Source organism: Macrotis lagotis, chromosome X, assembly GCF_037893015.1.
Source record: "Macrotis lagotis isolate mMagLag1 chromosome X, bilby.v1.9.chrom.fasta, whole genome shotgun sequence".
NCBI lineage: Eukaryota > Metazoa > Chordata > Mammalia > Peramelemorphia > Peramelidae > Macrotis > Macrotis lagotis.
This window is the reverse complement of record NC_133666.1, coordinates 630834104-630852775: the sequence shown is the minus strand read 5'-3', so window position 1 is coordinate 630852775 and position 18672 is coordinate 630834104. Positions and strand designations below refer to the sequence as shown.

At 42.7% G+C, this 18672-nt stretch overlaps 1 protein-coding gene across 6 annotated transcripts in view; it reads left to right on the top strand.

Moving 5' to 3' along the window:
- Positions 1-18672, top strand: part of LOC141500545 (long-chain-fatty-acid--CoA ligase ACSBG2-like) — a 60814-nt gene that overhangs the window by 10825 nt on the left and 31317 nt on the right. For 4 of the 6 annotated variants that reach the window (XM_074203769.1, XM_074203770.1, XM_074203771.1 and 1 more), the window contains exon 2: positions 4535-4667. In XM_074203769.1, the coding sequence (XP_074059870.1) occupies positions 4540-4667 (128 nt within the window). In that variant the 5' untranslated portion in view covers positions 4535-4539. Of the gene's footprint in view, positions 1-4534; positions 4668-9499; positions 11505-11536; positions 11762-18672 lie in introns of those variants that run through there. The other 2 variants (XM_074203773.1, XM_074203772.1) reach the window with 2 other exon arrangements.

Below are 18672 nucleotides of genomic sequence, written 5' to 3'. Positions count from 1 at the left end.
CCCAGGGCCACTGACTCCAGACCTCTGTGCTCTTTCCACCATATCAGACTGTCTTATTCATTATTGTTGAACAAGCATTAGTTAACATTTGCTCTGTACCAGATCTATGCCATATATATTTATATATGTATATATATACATCTATATATGGAAACACAAATACAAAAATGCAAACAATCCATGTCCTTGAGGAGCTTACATTATATTGGAGGAAAACCACACGAACATAGGAAAGGAAATACAAAACATATGTAATGGGAATCTGGAATCATATTCAGACTCCATCAGTTTGTTAAGATGGCATCATCCATGTGGAGGACACCATCTTAGCTAATTCTTAGATATTGGTCAAGAGCTTCCTTCACTTCCCATCTCTCCACAGCTCCCATTCTTAGATGACTTCTTCCACTATCTCCCCCTTCATCCACTCACATGAAATGGTGGTTCTTCTTGCCAAGGCAAATCATCTTTCCATCCAAGTGATGTCCTTCAATCCTGTCTCCTCCAGTAGGTTGCTCCCTCTTGTTATTAGTCTCTTATGTATCTTCAGCCTCTCCATGCCTACTGACTGCTTCCTTATTTCCTATAAACATTCTCAAGTCTCCTACCTATTCAAAAAAAAACAGCCCCCCAAACCCCTTATTTGATCCATCCATCCTCTAGCTATCATCCTGTATTTCTCCTCCTTCTTGTGACTGTCAACAGGTAATGCCACCATTTCTTTTCCTCTCACTCTTTTCCTGATTTTCTACAGACTCCCAGATTTATCATTTAGCCCCCTAAACTATTCTACAAAATAATTGGTGATCTCTCAGTTCCCAAATCTAGTGACTTTCTCAAGTCCTGTTGACTTCTTTGTTGCCTTTACTACTCTCAGTTGATCTCTTCAGAAGATTTTTGTGTCCCTTTTCTTTCCTGCCTTTCCTCCTATTTCAAATTCCTTCCTAGTCACTTGTGCTGGATCTTCATCCAGGTCATTCCATGACAATGGTATATGTACAACTCTCCTGTGCCCCTAGCCAAGACTCTATTCTATGTCTTCTTTTCTCCCTCTATGCTATTTTATTTGATAATCTCATCAGCTCCCATGGTTTCAGTTATCAGTTCAATCCAACCCTAATCTCTCTCTTGACTCCAGTCTTCCATCTCCAGCTGTCTATTGGACATTCTCAACTAAAGATCTTTAATTCAATATTGCCCAAACTGAGTTCATCTTTTTTTCCTAAACCTTCTTCTCTCATCAATGTCTCTATTACTATTGAGGGTGCTGCTTTCTTCCCAGTTGCTCAGGCTTGTAACTTGGGCATCACCCTCAACTTTATACTCTCTTTCTACTCCTATATCTAATCATCTGTTTTACTTTCATAACATCACATACAACTCCTCTCCTCTGACACTACTGCCATCCTGGTACTGGCCCTTATCACCTTACTCCTGGTCTGTCAAAAGGTGGGTGCCTCCTCTAGAGTAAACCTGTGAATTTAGCACCTTACTCGACATGCGCCTTGTGGAGAGGACAGGTTAGGTCCTTGTATGGTCTCCCAGACACTGGAATTATCTGCTAATGATTGGTTGACTGAAGAATAGCCAGGAGCCCCCAGGACGAGTTTAAGTATGCTGCTCACTCTTAGGCTGGATTAATTGTTGAGGTCTCACTTGCCGTTTCCTTCTTACCTAAGTTCCAAAGTGTATCAAGGGACAACAAAGGGAAATTCTGTTCTACTGTTAGCCCATCAGAACAGAGACCCAGAGCAGCAATGGTGACTTCATCAGAAGCGCATGGCAGGGCAGACATGCGAGAGGAACTTGGCATGAATCCTTTATGTTCTGCTGGCATGGCTTTAGATAAACCAGGGTGGCCTCCTCAGCAGGAAGAGATACCAGATGAGGACTGTAGTGGAGGAATGACTTACATATAGGCTTGCTTTAAAAAATCCAAACCAGTATTCATTTGATTCTATGGACACCGAAGGTTGCTTTTCCCCAATCCCCTCCCCGCAAGAATTTCTAAGATTTAGCTAATTAGTATTTGAGAAGAACCAAAATTGCTGTTGACCTAAACTACAATAGAAAGATGCTTGGGGTTGCTAAATGTGGCAGTCAGCCAGATACAGCAATATACCAACAGTGACTTGCATTGCAGCAGTGACATTGCAGAGGAGTTGAGATGACTGTGTAATAAATATGAGATCTAATAATCAGTCAGCCTATGTTCTAGGCACTGGGGACACAAAAAAGGCAAAAGACTGTTCCTGCCTTCAAGGAGCCTATACTCTAAGGGGAAATTTTTGTTGTTCAGTTATGTCTAACTCTCCATGACCCCATCTGGGGTTTTCTTGGCAGAGATATTGGAGTGTTTTGCCATTTCCTTCACCAGCTCATTTTACAGGTGAGGAATGCAACATGCAAACAAATACATACAAAGCAAGCTATATGCAGGATAAATAGGAATTAGCAGAAAGGAGGCAGTGGAATTCTGAGGGTTGGGGAAGGTTTCCTGGAGAAGACGGGATTTTAGTTGTGATTTAAAGGAAACCAGGGAGGTCAGTGGTCCAAATAGAGGAGGGAGAATGTTCTAGGTATGGGAGACGACTGGAGAGAATACCTGGAGCTAAGATGAGGACCTATGTATTAAAAGATCCAGAGGGAGGTCGTCCGACATGTTGGCAGATTTTCTGTGAGAAATTGATGAAAAGATGGAGGCCAGGAATGGCATGGCATATCATCTACATTGGCAGAAGGAGTGTGAGGGGGAACCATGGCTCCACCTAAACAAGAATGTTGGAATATACCTTCCTCTGCTTGTCAGGAAAAGTCTTAGAAGTACTTATATATAATTTGATAGAATGTAAGCTGGTTGAGGAGAGGGATTATGTGATTTTTGTCTTTGTATCTTCAGTGTTTGGCACTGTAGATTTCTAGGTGGCTCAGTGGATAGAGCACCAGGGTCTGGGGTCAGAAAGACTTCTCTTCCTGAGTTCAAATTTGACCTCAGATTCTTCCTGAACTGAGCAATCCAGAGTAAGTCTCTTGTTCTGTTTTCCTTTGTTTCCCTCTCTGTAAAATGAGCTCCAGAAGGAAATGGCAAGTCACTCCCAGAGTCTTTGCCAAGAAAACCCTAAATATGATCATGGAAAGTCAGACACAACTGAATCCCCTGAACAACAATAGCAAGGCACTAATTTGAATATTTATTGACTTGAATTGTCTCATGGGGTATGATTCCTCACCCACAGGGAACGTACAGTACAGTGGATGTTTCTGTGCATAGTGGGGAGTGCTCTGTAGGCAGGCAGGCTAGCCTATGTTGAGGACTGACCCGATGCCATGGAGCTCTGGGGATGGAAAGCATTGGAGAGAGCAACCATATCCTAGTTTTTTGAACATCAGTGCAAAGGAGAGTCATTCTGTTCAATAGATAACCCCCTTACCTAATGAGAGGAGAGAATCTAAACCAGGGGTTTCTCAGCTGCTTTCTGTAGAACTCTGCTGTTCCACACATTATACCTCCTGGTTCTTTCAGAATTTTGATGCCAGACAGAGTTTTCTATTTAAAGTATTATTGTTCAGTTATTTTTCAGTTTTGTCCAACTCTTTGTGACCCCATTTGGAATTTTCCAGGCAGATACTAGAGTGTTTTGCCAGTTCCTTCTCCAACTCATTTTATAGATGAGGAAACTGAGGCAAACAGGGATCACTTATCCAGTTTCACACAGCTAGTAAGTGCCTGAGGCTGGATTTGAAGTCAGTTCTTCCTGACTCCAGACCAGGCACTCTATCCACTGTGCCATCTGTCTGCCCCCATCTAAAGTTTTACTCTTGAAATAAAAAAAATACATCTCTGCAAATTCATTTTAATTAAAATAGGCTCAATTTTTATGTTTTGTTTGAAACTGAAAGACAGCATTGTATAGTGGAGGGAGGAAGACCTGTGTACAAATCCTACTTCTTATGCTTCCTGACTTCTCACATGTGACCATAGTAAGAAAAACTAATGTTGGAATTAGAGAAATTAGGTTCAAGTCTTGTTTCTGATCCTTTCTACCTGGGCAAGTTACTTAGCCTTCATGGACTTCAGTGTCCCTATCTGAATGAATTGGATGTACTTGATGGCCTTTGACAACCTTTCTAGCTCTATAGTTTATATCTTATGATGTTCTCTGAACCTCAGTTTCTCTTTCTATGAAGTCAAGATAAAATCTGTGGGCTGTATCTCAAGGGAATATTGTCAGGGTTGTGGGTAAAGTGCTCTGTACTCAATATTGTTTTCTTCTTTGCTTATCACTTTTCCCACGAATGTCTCAGCGTCCTGGAACAAATTTTTACAGGTTCAGCCAATGTCCACAAAAGTTATTGATGAAATTAAAAAAAAATACATCTTCGCAAATTTTATTTTGGCATGAAATAGGCTCAATTTTTATATCGAATTTGGGAAAAGCCGAGTGAGTCACATTTCCCATTGGACCCTCTGCTTACCTGAACCATTAATCTAGAGACAAACTTCTCTGCTTATCTGGAAAACTTCTTTTTGCAGGAATCATGCCTAATGACCATACTGTGTGTGCTGCAGTTGCAGAGTCTGTGACTGGCCCTGTACTCTTGAAGGCCTGCAGAGCCCTGCCTGCTGACTTGACTCTGGATGACATCCATGTGAACACTCCCTCCAGGTTTGTCCCATTACTTACTTTATTAAAAAATAATAATAATTGTTTTTTCAATGAACAAGAATCAATTTTCTTAGCCTCTCATCCTTCCTTTCCACCATTTTTGGGAAAAAGAAAAGAGAAAAACAAAACTTTTGGTAATGAATATGCATAGTTCAGCTCAACATTTTTTCTTTTTTTTAAATTTATTTTTATTAAAGATATTATTTGAGTTTTACAATTTTCCCCCCAATCTTACTCCCCCCCCCCCCCACAGAAAACAATCTGTCACTCTTTACTTTGTTTCCATGTTGTACCTTGATCCAAATTGGGTGTGATGAGAGAGAAATCATATCCTTAAAGAAGAGATGAGAAGTCTAAGAGGTAACAAGATCAGACAATAAGATAAGTTTTTTTCTAAATTAAAGGGACTAGTCCTTGAACTTTGTTCAAACTCCACGGCTCTTTATCTGGATACAGATGGCACTGTCCTTTGCAGACAGCCCAAAATTGCTCCTGATTGTTGCACTGATGGAATGAGCAAGTCCTTCAAGGTTGAACATCACCCCCATGTTGCTGTTAGGATGTTTTCTTGTTCTGCTCATCTCACTCAGCATCAGTTCATGCAAATCCCTCCAGGCTTCCCTGCATTCCCACCCCTCCTGATTTCTAATAGAACAGTAGTGTTCCATGACATACATATACCACAGTTTGCTAAGCTATTCCCCGATTGAAGGACATTTACTTGATTTCCAATTCTTTGCCACCACAAACAGGGCTGCTATAAATATTTTTGTACAAGTAATGTTTTTACCCTTTTTCCTCATCTCTTCAGGGTATAGACCCAGTAGTGGTATTGCTGGGTCAAAGGGTATGCACATTTTTGTTGCCCTTTGGGCATAGTTTCAAATAGCTCTCTAGAAGGGTTGGATGAGTTCACAGCTCCACCAACAGTGTAATAATGTCCCAGATTCCCCACAACCCTTCCAACAATGATTATTATCCTTCCTGGTCATATTGGCCAATCTGAGAGGTGTGAGGTGGTACCTCAGAGAAGCTTTAATTTGCATTTCTCTAATATTTAATGATTTAGAGCATTTTTTCATATGGCTATGGATTGCTTTGATCTCATCTGTAAATTGCCTTTGCATATCCTTTGATCACTTGTCAATTGGGGAATGGCTTTTTGTTTTAAAAATATGACTCAGTTCTCTGTATATCTTAGAAATGAGTCCTTTGTCAGAATCGTTAGTTGTAAAGATTGTTTCCCAATTTACTACATTTCTTTTGATCTTGGTTGCATAGGTTTTATCTGTGCAAAAGCTTTTTAATTTAATGTAATCAAAATCATCTAATTGATTTTTGGTGATTGTCCGGGGTCTTCTTCCCCAGACTCCCGAGTGAGCTCCTCAGTGGGCACTGCTTCAGGCGTCCCTGGTGTTTTCCCTCCCCCGGGGATCAGCGAGGAGGGACTCAGGCAGACACTTCTTCAGGAGGCATATGTTTTATTAGGTGCAGAGGGATCCCCCGAATAGCTCAGGGCGCTGGTTAATATAGGGAGTTATTTCCGGGCTGCCACCCCAATCCGCCCCGAGGGCAGAACCTACCACCCGATTGGAGCAATGGACACAGGCCAACCAGGCGAAGCCACTGCTCCCCTTAAGGAGCCGTGTCTTCTCTGGGTTGGTCTGACCTCACTCCCGGGGAGGTCCTATCCACCCAGGCGGTCAGGGCCGACCCCCGACAGGTGATGTTCTCCAACTCTTCCTTAGTCATAAACTGCTCCCCTTTCCATAGATCTGACAGGTAAACTAGTCCTTGATCTTCTGATTTGCTTATAGTATTGTTTTTTTATGTCTAAGTCCTGTAACCATTTGGATCTTATCTTGGTAAAGGGTGTGAGGTGTGTCTAATCTAAGTTTCTTCCATACTAGCTTCCAATTATCCCAGCAGTTCAACATTTTCTTTCATTGACCATGTCTAAAAACTAGATCTCCTTCTGTCCCATGAGTCATTACTTCCCTAGTAGGAGATAGATAACTTACCTTATCACTGGTCTTTCGAGTCATAGCTAGTAGTTGCATTAATCAAAGTTCTTAGGTCTTTCAGTGCTTGTTTGTCTTTCTTGACTTTGTGCAAATTTCTTGGTCATTGTGCAAATTGTTTTGATTCTTCTCCCTTCACTCAGCATTATTTCATACCAGACTTACAGGTTTACATATAAGGAAACTGAGGTTCCAAAAGAGGAGGAATTTGCTAAAGATTTTACAGAGCTTGTAAACAAGGAGGATAATAGTGCTACTATGGTGTCTTAGGAATATGCTTCAGTCTTCTGAGATTTCATATAGAGGATGCAGGGACTCAAGAATCTTAGTGAGGGAAAAGACCTGAAAATGTAGAGACCACAGATGCAAAACCTGCAAAACCCAAAACGAGCTTTGGTACATTAGTGTCTGTGATCCCAGAACTAGAAAGAGCCTTTGAGACCATCGAATCCAAGCCTTTCATTGTATAAATGAAGAAACTCAGTCCCAGAAAGGTGAACTGAGTGGTTTCAAGAGAATATATGACATGAACTCCAAGAAAGAAGCAAGTCCTGGACCTCTTTCCATTACTCTGCACGCCCTTCACTGAAACAGATCTCAGCTCCTCCACATCTTGGTAAAGAATATAATGAGTGACTGTCTCTTCTCCCCATCCCCAACCCTAAAAATAAAAAAAACCCTTAAAAACATGACCAGGGTTTTAGTGAGAAACCTCTCAGCTGACATACATTTAGTGTAGAACTGACTGCTTCCTCCCTGAAACCTTTCTGACTATACATAAGATTTCCCAGAACTTGGGTGGGCTGGTGCCACCTTTGAGAGCCTAAAGTAACCTGTTGTAGAGACAGGGACTGCATCCTTCTAAGGAACTCTGGCATGAAGAAATTCCCTCTGCCAATGCTAATTGATGCCTATTCTGCAGCTTATCTAGATGTCTTCTGAGAGAAGGCTGCTCAGCTAGTAATGTGTCAGAGGAACTTTTATGATGATTATGGCTAACATTTATATGATACCCACGGGTGTGCCAGGCTCCTTTACAAATATTATCTTATTTAATCCTCACAACAGTCCTGTGAGGTAAGTATTTATGATCACCATTGTTCACCTGAATAGGAAACTGAAGCAGACAGTGGTTAGCCCAGGGTCACACAGCCAGTATGTGTCAAGAGGCAGGACCTGAACCCTGGCCTTTATGGCTGCATGGCCAGCTCTCTCTATAGATTATCTATATACACTATTGCAGTTTTAACAATAATGACATTTTTATAATGCCTGAGAGCCAGCCTTTGTAAGAAGAACTTACAGTCAGGAAACAGTTTTGAATTCAGCCACCAATACCTTTCATCTTGGTGATCCTGGGGATGTCACGTTGCTCTTGGAGTCTGTTTCAGACTGTAAAATGAGAATAATAATGCTGGTACAAGCTCCTCACATGCTTGTCCTACAGATGGGGGAAACAGGCTCCAAGAGAGAAGGAATTTGCCCAAAGTTAAAGGACTGAGCAAATAAGGGACCTGCCCCATGGACCCCAGTCTTCTGACTCTTCAGTTTATTAGAATCTCTACTGTGTGTTGGTCCATTGGCAAACATGTTTGCCAGAAATATGAATATGAAGACTGAAACTGTTTGTCCTTAAAAGGAGTTTACACTCCAGCAAGTCCCCTCCTTGCTGCTGATGGTGATAATGATAAGAATTTAGCAAAAAAAGTACCAAACATTGTGCTGCTGCTGCAGATGTTTATCCTTTATCCTTGAAAGAGGTGATGCCTTGACAAACATATAAATTGGATTTAAGTGAGGGGAGGCTGTGCTAAGTCATCAACCTCACTTCCTCCTACAGAACTATCTGGGTCCAATAGCCCAATATGAATCAGGACACCTGGATGGTGAGGGTTAAGTGACTTGCCCAAGGTCACACAGCTAGTACGTGTCTGAGGCTAGGTTTTAACTTGGTCTCCCTGACTCCAGGGCTGGCCCTCTTATTGGCTGTGCTACCTAATTGCCTGTAGTGAGAGAGCTCATCAAAGTTGTTGAAAGTGAGGGAGCTTGGGTGTTTTCTGCTTTCTTCCTGTTCCCATGCCTCACTTAGATACCTCTAAAACCTGAACACCAAGGGGAAATGGAGCCCACATCTGGGAGATTTGAGTGTGAATTCAAAATGGTCCTTGAGTCAGAAGTATTGAGTTAACCCCTGCCTCTCTTCCTCCATCTCTAATGAGAATCAGTCAGTTTGGGGGAATGACCAGGGCTGGTCAGAAATTTCCATTTTTTTTTTTGGAGAGGTCTTCAGGATATAATGCAAGAAGAGCATCTTTTAAGATCTCTGTTCTTGGGGCAGCAAGATGATACAGTGGATAGAGCACAGCCTGGAATCAGGAGGTCTTGAATTCAAATCCAATCCCAGACATTTGACACTTACTGTGTGACCTTAGGCAAGTTACTTAACCCTAATTGTCTCCCCCCCCCCCAAATAAAACAGAATCTCTATTCTTCTTGGACCTTGTGTGAGCCTGAACAAGTCCCATTTCCCTTCTGGGTATCACTTTTCAAGTGTGCAGAATAAAGGGATTTATCTGAGATGACCTCTGAAATCCCTTTCAACTCTAAACCCTGTCAAACCAGGATTCTGAGTGTCTTCCTCAATAAAGTTATTCCTCCCTTAGGGCCCTTTCTCAATGACACCCCTCAGTCTGCTCTTAGTGGATAGCATCCAGAGAGATGCTTAGAGAAATGAGCCAAAGAGCAGAGACTTGGTGGGGGGGGGGGGGGAAGAGAATCAACCAATCAACAATCAACATTAAGTGCGTACTCTATACCAGCTGGAGAAATAGTTCAGATCTCCTTGATAGAAGACTTCAAAGCTGAAGAGGTAGCTCAAGGAACAATTAAGTTTGGACTTTCAACAGACCATGGCCTCCATTTTGGATCTGGGAGGAACCTTGGAGATTAATCAGTCCAACTCCTTTATTTTACAGATGGGGAAACTGAGGCCCACAAAAATGAGTAACTGGGTCAAAGTCACATAGGTAGTAAAGGTCAGAGTCAGAATTTGAACCCAGACCCTCAGATTCCAGATCCAACTATACTTCATCTTGGCTGGTCTCTCCAGTTGTTTCAGAAGGAGACCAGTGAGCAGCAGCAGGCCTTGAGATCAAAGTCCATGCCTTAGGATAGGTGGAGATCATCTGGTCAGTGACCTGTAAAAATATTTGGTCTGGTGCTGCCAAGGTAACTCCAGGCAGGACTTGAAATTCAATAAATCTAGGAGCTTTTTAGGGGTAAATGAATTAAATATTTGACCAAATATAACAGGTTAATTTCTAAGTTTTGGCCCTGGGCCAAAGTCAAACATAAAGGTGTCAAGGATTTATAGTTAGGGGATCTGGATTCTAGTCGTGCTTTTTTTTTCAGGCTGTCACCTTTCCAAGGAACTTAGGTCATACACCTGTAAACCAAAGAGGAAGCTGAATGGTGCTGTGAATAAGACCACAGGCTTAGCATTAGAAAACCTGAGTTCAGATGAGGCCTCAGATACTCACTTGCATTGTGACCCTGGGCAAGCCCCTTAACCTTACTTGCCTTAATTTCCTCATCTGTATAATGAGCTAGAGAAGGAAATGGCAAATCCTTGCAATATCTTTGCCAAGAAAACCCCAATGGGGTCACAAGATTGAACTGACTCATCAGCAACAAGCCAAAGGAGACATTTGCCATGGGACCTTCTATCACCCTCTAGCCCCTTCCAGACTCCAGTGAAATAGGTGGGCTCTGAAGCCCTTCTTCTTCCGTCTTAGGGTGGCCCCCCTCTTGGGTGATGGCAACTGGGCATCAGGCTGCTTGTCCCTGCTCAGGGCTGGTCCCAAAATAGAAGTAAATCACATACCTCTGGTTCCCCCCCATGCAGACAGACATCGGTGGCGGGGGGGGCAGAGAAAAGAGTCCTAGATTTGCAGTCCTATTTCTGCAAGTCCCTTCACTCTGGGCCTCCATGTCCTCATCTGTGAAATGGGAAGATGGGGGCTCTTTTCTCACAACTGCCCTAGGGAGGAATAGCCCTTTTGTTTAGTTGGGGAAATAAAGTCTCAGCCATTTGGTTGTAATCACTGATCTGGGCAATACAGGACCTGGGACATAAACCCAGTGGCTTTTCTGATTCTAACTGGGAAGAAGGGAAGGGAATATTTATAGAATGCCCCTGATGTATGTCCCAGGTTCTGTGATAAGGCTTTCACAAATATTTGCTCATTTGATGCTCACAACAACTCTGGGAGGCAGGTGCTATTATTATTTATTTTATAATTCAGGAAATAGAGGTAAATTGGAGGTTAAATGACTTGTCCAGGGTCTCCTATCTGGATTTGAACTGTGGTCTTCTGGATTCCAGGCCTAGCTCTACTCTCTGAGACCTGGGTCTGGCTGATGAGCTGCTTTGTCTTTTTCCTGCTTAGCCCTTGTGCTTCTCCATAGGGTCCCATACTTTAGAAAACAGACAAGGACCTTCTTTTTGAAGGACCTAAGTGAGGCTGGTATCTAGTGGGGGAGCATCTGACAGCTGGTCTTGAGCCAGCCTTGTCCTCCTGGGCAGGATGGAACCCACCCTAAGGTGGGGGAGAATGGGTGGGGAGAGGTCCCAGTGATGTCATAAATGCCAGCCAGCCAAGGAAGTCCCGAGAAGCTGCATTTTTCTGTGTGAAGGCCTTGGGAAGCTGCCAGCCTGCCTACGCCAGCAGCATGCTATCTGTCAGCCGTCGGTGACCAGAGCCAGAAAGGGAGGAGGGTGCCACCCCCTAGCGAGCGTCCCTGTGGGGCAAGCAAAGTTAGTAGAAGGGAGGGACATATGGAAAACCTGGGGGTATTGGCCACCCAGCCCCTTAGCCAGTGATGGACCCCTTGGCACATCCTGGGGTACCAAGAGGACTGAGCCCCAGGAAGGAGAGGGAACCACCAGACTTTGTCCTTAGAGTAAAAGCTGGAAGGGTGCTTAGAGATCCTCTTGTCCTCCTCCCCTGCCCTTTTACAGAAGATGAAAAGGAAGCCCAGAGAGATGAACAGATTTTTCTCAAGGTTACACAGGTACTAAATATTGAGCACAACCAAGATTCCAACCTGGTGTCCTCTTTAAGGCACTGCACAGCTGCTTCTGCTTCTTGGGGCACTCATGTGTCCCTATACGTGGTTCCCCTCCCCATAGGATCATGGCAGCCTCTGGTGCTGGAAGAGACCCTAGAAGTCACTTCCACTGGCCCTTTTATAGTACAAGGGAAGAAGTCGAGGCCCAGAGAATTCCTTGAGACATAAAATATTTTTCCCCCATTATTGATTTGTTCCTTCCCTTTGAAGGGTAGGAATAGGAAATTGGTGTTTATTGGTACCTACTATATGCTTGGCAAGCATAGTATCTCATTTGATTCTCGCATCAACTTAGGGAAATTATTATTGTCCCCATTTTACAATTGAGGAAACTGAGGCAAACAGATGTGGAGTGACTTGCCCAAGGTCACATAGCTAGTAAGTGCCTGTGGTCAGGATTTGAACTTGGATCTTCCTGACTCCAGGCCTAGAACTCTACTGTGTTGCCTAATTTCAGGGCTCATCAAAACTCTTAGAATCTGAGAGTGGCGCTTCTTAATTGATCTTCACAATAATCCTGGGCTATTATCGTCAGTTTTTATAGATGAGGAAACTGAGGCAGACAGGTTAAGTGACTTGCCCAAGGCCACATAGCCAGTAAATGTCTGAGGTCGAATTTGAACTTGAGTCTTCCTGACTTTAGGTCTAGTGCTCCATATGGAGTCACCTAGCTGCCTTAAGGAGCTAGACCTCAAGGGATATGCAGATCACTCAATAATCTCATGAGTTGCTACAGAAAAACATATCCTCTTATACAGTGGTTTCTAAACAATTTTTGATGGAGCACTGTGATCAGTAAACACTGTTTGCATGACACCCCCCCATCCATATGTGCATTTAATTATAAATTACTGAACTGTTATACTACTAATTATATGTATTCACATGATAAATTTTGCATAAACATTGAAATAAAAAAGGATGAGATGGACATGAAATAATATGTGATCCTAGAGTCACTGGGGAGCCATTGCAATTTACAGAGTAGGGGCATGATGTTGTCAGACCTACACTTTTGGAAAAGTCACATTAGCAGCTGAAAAGAAGACAGATTAAAGAGGGGAGCTAGGGAGGGAGGTAGTCTGGAAGAGACACAGTGAATCCCTCTACTAGGTTGGGGATACTGTGTGAGAGGAGGGGCCATAAACTGAGCAACAAGAACGGCAAAATTTAGCCAAAGACTTGAAGTATGGGGGGGGGGGACGCGCGGAGTGGAAGTGAAGAATCAAGAATAATGCTAAGATTGAGGCTAGGCCACTAGAGAGGTAGCCTGGAACACTCAATGGAGACGGGGGATTTGGAAAATGATCGTGTGGGAAAGAGAATTCATTCTGTTTGGTTGTATGGCGTTTAAATGTCTAGGAGGCCTTTTATGATGGGGTTGATGTAGAGTGAGGAGAAAGCTCTGTGATGGAGCCCTGGTCCAGAGTCAAGAAGACCTGGTTCAAAAGTGACCTCATAAACTTAGTAGAGCCGTGACCATTGGCAAGTCATTTAACCTATTTGCCTCAGTTGCTTCTCCTGTCAAAGAGGGATCATAGCACCTGCCTTGCAGGGTTGTTATGACAGTCAAATGAGATAATGTTTGTAAAGTGCTTGGCAGATAGTGGGTTCATAGAAAATTCTTGTTTGTTTCCTTCCTTCCTTTATTTCCATTATTTCCTTCTTCCTTCCCTTCTTTCTTTCCTTCTCCCCTCATTTATTTTTTTCTCTCCTTTCCACTTCTCCTTTTTTCCTTCTTCCCTCGCTTCCATCTTCCTTCCCTTCTTTCCTTCCTTCTTCTTTTCTCCTTTCTTTTTTTCCTTCCTCTCTTCCTTCCAAAATGACCAGGTGAGAGAAGATAGAAAGAGAAAAGATGACCATAGCAGAAGCCTTGGGGGATACATCTCCCAATTAGGAGGCCTGATAGGAATGATGATAAGAAAGGGATCTGAGAAGGAGCTACCTGACCAGGAGGAGGAGGAGGAGGAGGAGAGAGAGAGAGAGAGAGAGAGAGAGAGAGAGAGAGAGACAGAGAGAGAGAGACAGAGAGAGAGAGACAGAGAGACAGAGAGAGAGAGACAGAGAGAGAGAGAGAGAGAGAGAGAAAGACAGGAGACAGGAGACAGGAGAGAGGGGTCCAGTAGTGCCAGATACTGTAAGGAAATCAAGAAGGATGAGGCCTTAGAAAAGATCATAAGACTGGATAATTAAAAGGTGGTTGGTGACTTTGGAAAAGGCAGTTTCATTGAATGAAGCATCAAAGGGAAGAAAACTGAAAACCTGGGAGATTGGAAGGAACTGTGGTCCTGACAGAAGTAGGGAAATTTGGAAGAGGGCTTGGTTTGGGGTGGAGAGAAAATCCTTTGGCAGTCTATCTATACTTGATTATTCTTTGCTACTCCTAGTTTTCCATCAGTGTGTGAAAAGAGTAGGGATGGATAATGGAGGGGCATCACTAATTAATTCCCTGGTTATTCTTCCTGAACCACAGAAGCTATGGAAGAGGAGAGATGTGGATAAGAACATTGTGTTAGTGTTAGGGGGCAGCTAGGTGGTGCAGTGTATAAAGCAACGGCCTTGGAGTCAGGAGGACCTGGGTTCAAATCCGGTCTCAGACGCTTAATAATTACCTAGCTGTGTGGCCTTGGGCAAGCCACTTAACTCTATTTGCCTTGCAAAAAGAAAAACACGTAAAAAAAAAAGAACATTGTATTAAAGACAAAGCTGGGATTGGCTGTGGGAGGGGTGAGGGAGGCCACCCACCTTCCTGTCCTCAGGTTGATTGATTCCCTATTCCTTGGGGTCATTCCAAACTCTGTGTAGATGGCTGCTGATAGCTGGGCTGATTTAGAAAACAGACACTTTCTTGATCACCAGGCCCCAATTCAAACTCTCTCCAACCTGGCAGAACCAGGCAGAGCCTATATTACATTGCCATAACCTTTGAGAAGCCAGGGTGCCATCATAGGGCACTGGCTTTAGTCTTCACACCAGTTAAGCATTTGCCACACTCCTGCCCTGAGCCTGGCACTGTGTGAAGAAAGAGAGGTCTTGCTCTCAAGGGGCTTATGTCCTTCCAGGGAGACACATCCTCTACACAAGTACCTGTAGGGTACACTACTACCTGGGAGCACTACACCTGTGCTTCAAAAGAAGCAGCACCCACAGGGTATCTTTGAGATGGGGAGGAGGGAAGGTGCCACATAGGGGGTGCCAGTCGATGTATAGAGAACTGCTGCTGGCCAGTTGGTTGGTTGGGTGTTTTGCTTTAATTTTAACTTGCTTTATTTATTTTTTTTGCACAATTAAAAAAATCTGAACTAAACAAACATCAATGATAATAAGTTCTATTGGAGAGAGCAGCAGACCTGGAGTACAGAGGACTGGAGTTCAGATCTAGCCTCAGATACTTGATCAAGTCACTGCCATCTTCCTCAGTTTCCTCATCTGCAAAATGGGGATGGATAATAGCAGGGTTTTTATGAGGATCAGTAAGATCATAATTTTAAAACCTTAGCACATGGTAGATACAATATAAATATTAGTTATTTTTATATTTTGTTTTTCTTTTAAGTATATAATAAATTTAACATATTACTTTGAAAGCTGTCCTGATTGTCTGTGATTCCTTCTGGACTTCCTTCTGTTTTCTTCTGGGCTTTTCAAAAACATGTTTCAGTCACTTTCTTTTTCTTTCTTTTAGTAACCTAGCTTCCCTGTGCCACCCCACCCTGCCTCTCCTATTAAGGAGGGGAAAAAACAACAACAAGCTTGGAAAGACATATGTATACCCAAGCAAAACAAATTCCCACACGCTCCATGTATGAAAACATAGATCTCATTCTGCATCTTGAGTCCCATCCCTCTGTCGGATGCTGCTCCTCCAACTGTTCTGGAATTGTGGTTGCTCCTTATAGTGATCATAAGTCTAAAGTCTTTCTTGTCTTTACCAAGATATTGTTGTATATTTTTTTCTGGTCCTGCTCTGCATCAGTTCCCATATGTCTTCCAGGTTTCTCTGAAGCCAACTCTTTTGTCATTTCTTATGGTGAAATAATTTTCCGCTGTGTTTATTCCCCAATTGATAGGTACTTTTTTGACTATAAGAAAGAAAGCTGCTATAAATAAGTCCTTTTCCCTTTTCTTTGATCCCCTGGGAGCTTAGGCTTAGGACTAATATCACTGGACCAAAGGGTCTGTAAAATTTCCTAACTATAGGTATTGTTTTAAACTGCTTTCCACTTTACCAACAGTGTATATTAATATGCATGTTTTCCCACAGCCCTTCCAACAGGCATTATTTTCTTTTTTCATTACCTTTGCCATTATACTGGGTGTAAGGTGGGATTCATGAGATGCTGTATTTCTTTGATTGTTAGTGATTTGGAGCACTTTTTCATATACTTGTTTGATTGCTTGTATTTCTTCCTCTCAGAACTTCCTTTTAGTGTTTATCAACTATCTATTGGAAAATGACTAAGTGTTATGAATTTGAATTAGTTTCTTCTGTGTCTTTGATAGGAGACCTTCATCAGGGAAACATTCTGCAAGGATTTTTTTCCCCTAAACTGTTTCCTTTCTAATTTTAACTGCACTGGTTTTCTTTCTGCCAGCCAGTTTGTCTGGGATAGAGAGTGAATGAAGAAAAATACCATGAATTATGACTAGGAGAGGAGGTGGGGACCAGATTATAGAGGGCTTAACCTTGTGGGTAAAATAAATTTAATTCTTAAGTTTCTTTGAGGGTTATGAAATGTTTTCCTCACAGTTCTTTGAGCTTGATAGTAACAAAATAGCTCCTTAATCCCATTTTGCAGATGAGTAAATGGTGATGTTCTGGAAGACCTAGGACTTGAACCTATACTTTTTAACTCTTGAATCCATTGTCCTTCTATGTGCCTCTGTGATGAAGGAGTCAAATGACCAGCATTAAGATCCTAAGTTTCTTAGCATATTGTCCTTTACATACCACATAAGTGTTCAGTGATTAATAGGTGCTTCATGATTAATAAAGTTTTGCAGAGTATCTTAATATTTTTTCATTTGATCCTCATAAGAATCTTATCTCTGAGGTAGGTATCCCAGATTTATAAGCTCCATTGTACAGATGAGGAAACCTGAACATCAGAGACAGACTTGCCCATAATATTGCAGTACCAAAGATATGGATTTGAGCTTGGGTTTACCCAACCTCACAGCTAGGATTCTATAATAATTTTATAATAATGAACTAAAAATACTATAAAAGTTAATAGCTTCACTTTTAGTCAGTATGACCTTAAGAGAGTTGGAGAAAATGAGCATCCACTGAGAAGGGAATAGGAGGAGGTAGGAGATGGGGAAACTTTGGGCTATCCCTTAATTGCTCAGTCAGCAGTATTAAAACCTCTTGGAAATGAGGCACTATGTGAAGCGCTGGGGACCCATGGAAATACTACAAAGAACCTCATTGTATTGTAACATGAAAAGAACCAGGTACACATCAGACACAAAGAGAGTAGGTAGAAGGTCTGGAGGGAAAGGCATTAGCAAACAAGGGTCCTGGGAGAGGCCCCTGTAGAGAATGGCCCCAGCTGAGCCTGGAGGGAGTCAAGGAACCAGAGAGATAGAGGCAAGGGGTGAGCATCCCTTGCTGGGGGGTTTACCCCTTTGGATAGGCTGGGGTAGCCTGATCACAGAGTGCAGGAAGGGGAGCAGAGTATAAGGATACTGGGATGATGAGGAGCTGGTTGTGAAGAATTTAGGTCTCATTTTTCAAGGTCATAGGGAGTCATTCATTTGTTAGACCTGTCCTTGAGAAAAACTCACTTCTAGTAGCTGTGTGAGAGAGAAGGGAGACTAATGAAGATCCTGTAGTATCTGAGCTAGGCAAGTGACCAGGTGGGCAGAGCCAAGGATTCTAGTATGGGAGATGTTAATGAATGTCTAAAGGACAAGTCTCAGCTCAGCTGTTGGTGTGAATGGGAGCAAAAAGCTGAGGATGGCACCCAGGGTGGTGAGCTTGGGAGGGTAATGGTGTCTCTAATAATTATAGGGAAATTTGGCAAAAGAGAGGGCTATTTGTTTCAATGGGGAAGGATGGCAGGGGTTGGCAAGGTAATAAATTCTGTTTTGGATATGTTGAGTTGGAGATCCTGTAGGAACATGCAGTTCAAGATGTCCAAAAGGAAGTTGGTGCTCAGGAGAGAGATGAGGGCTGGATATGGAGATCTGGGAACCATCAGCAGAGCGATGATCATTGAACTCTGGGAGTTGATGAGATCTCCAGTGGTAATCAATCACCAGAGCCAGGATCCAGCCCAGCTCTTTCTCGAATCCAAAGTTCTGTTCTCTCTAGCCTCCCAGTCTAGTCTCCTGATTTTACAAATCAGGAAATGGAAATAAAAAACAATTAAGATCCTAATAGCTAGTGTTCAGAGAGGGGTCCCAAGATAGAGTCTTGGTGGCTATCCTTAATTAGTGATGTGAATTAAAAAGCTAAGAAAGGAAACTGAGAATGAACTGTCCAAAAAGTAGGAGAGACGAGAGAGTAGTGTCGTGAAGGAAATATCCCAGAGGAGAAGGTTGTGTCCAGTGCTTTGGTCACTTTGGAGAGAGTTTCAGCTGAAGAGTAAGGTTGGAAATCTGATAGTTTAGAAGAGAATGGCTTTTTCATCAAGTTTACCTGAAGAGAGTTATAGAATGATTGCTCTGGGATGGTAGGACCAAGCGAAGTTTTTAAGGTTGAGGAAGATATGGTTGCATTTGGAGGCAGCAGGGAAGCAGCCAATATATATGGAAATGGGAGTTGAGAGAGTGAATGCTGTGATGCTGATGGGGTGGGGTGGGGACAACAGTATGATGAAGATGGGAGGGAATGGGATCAGACATGC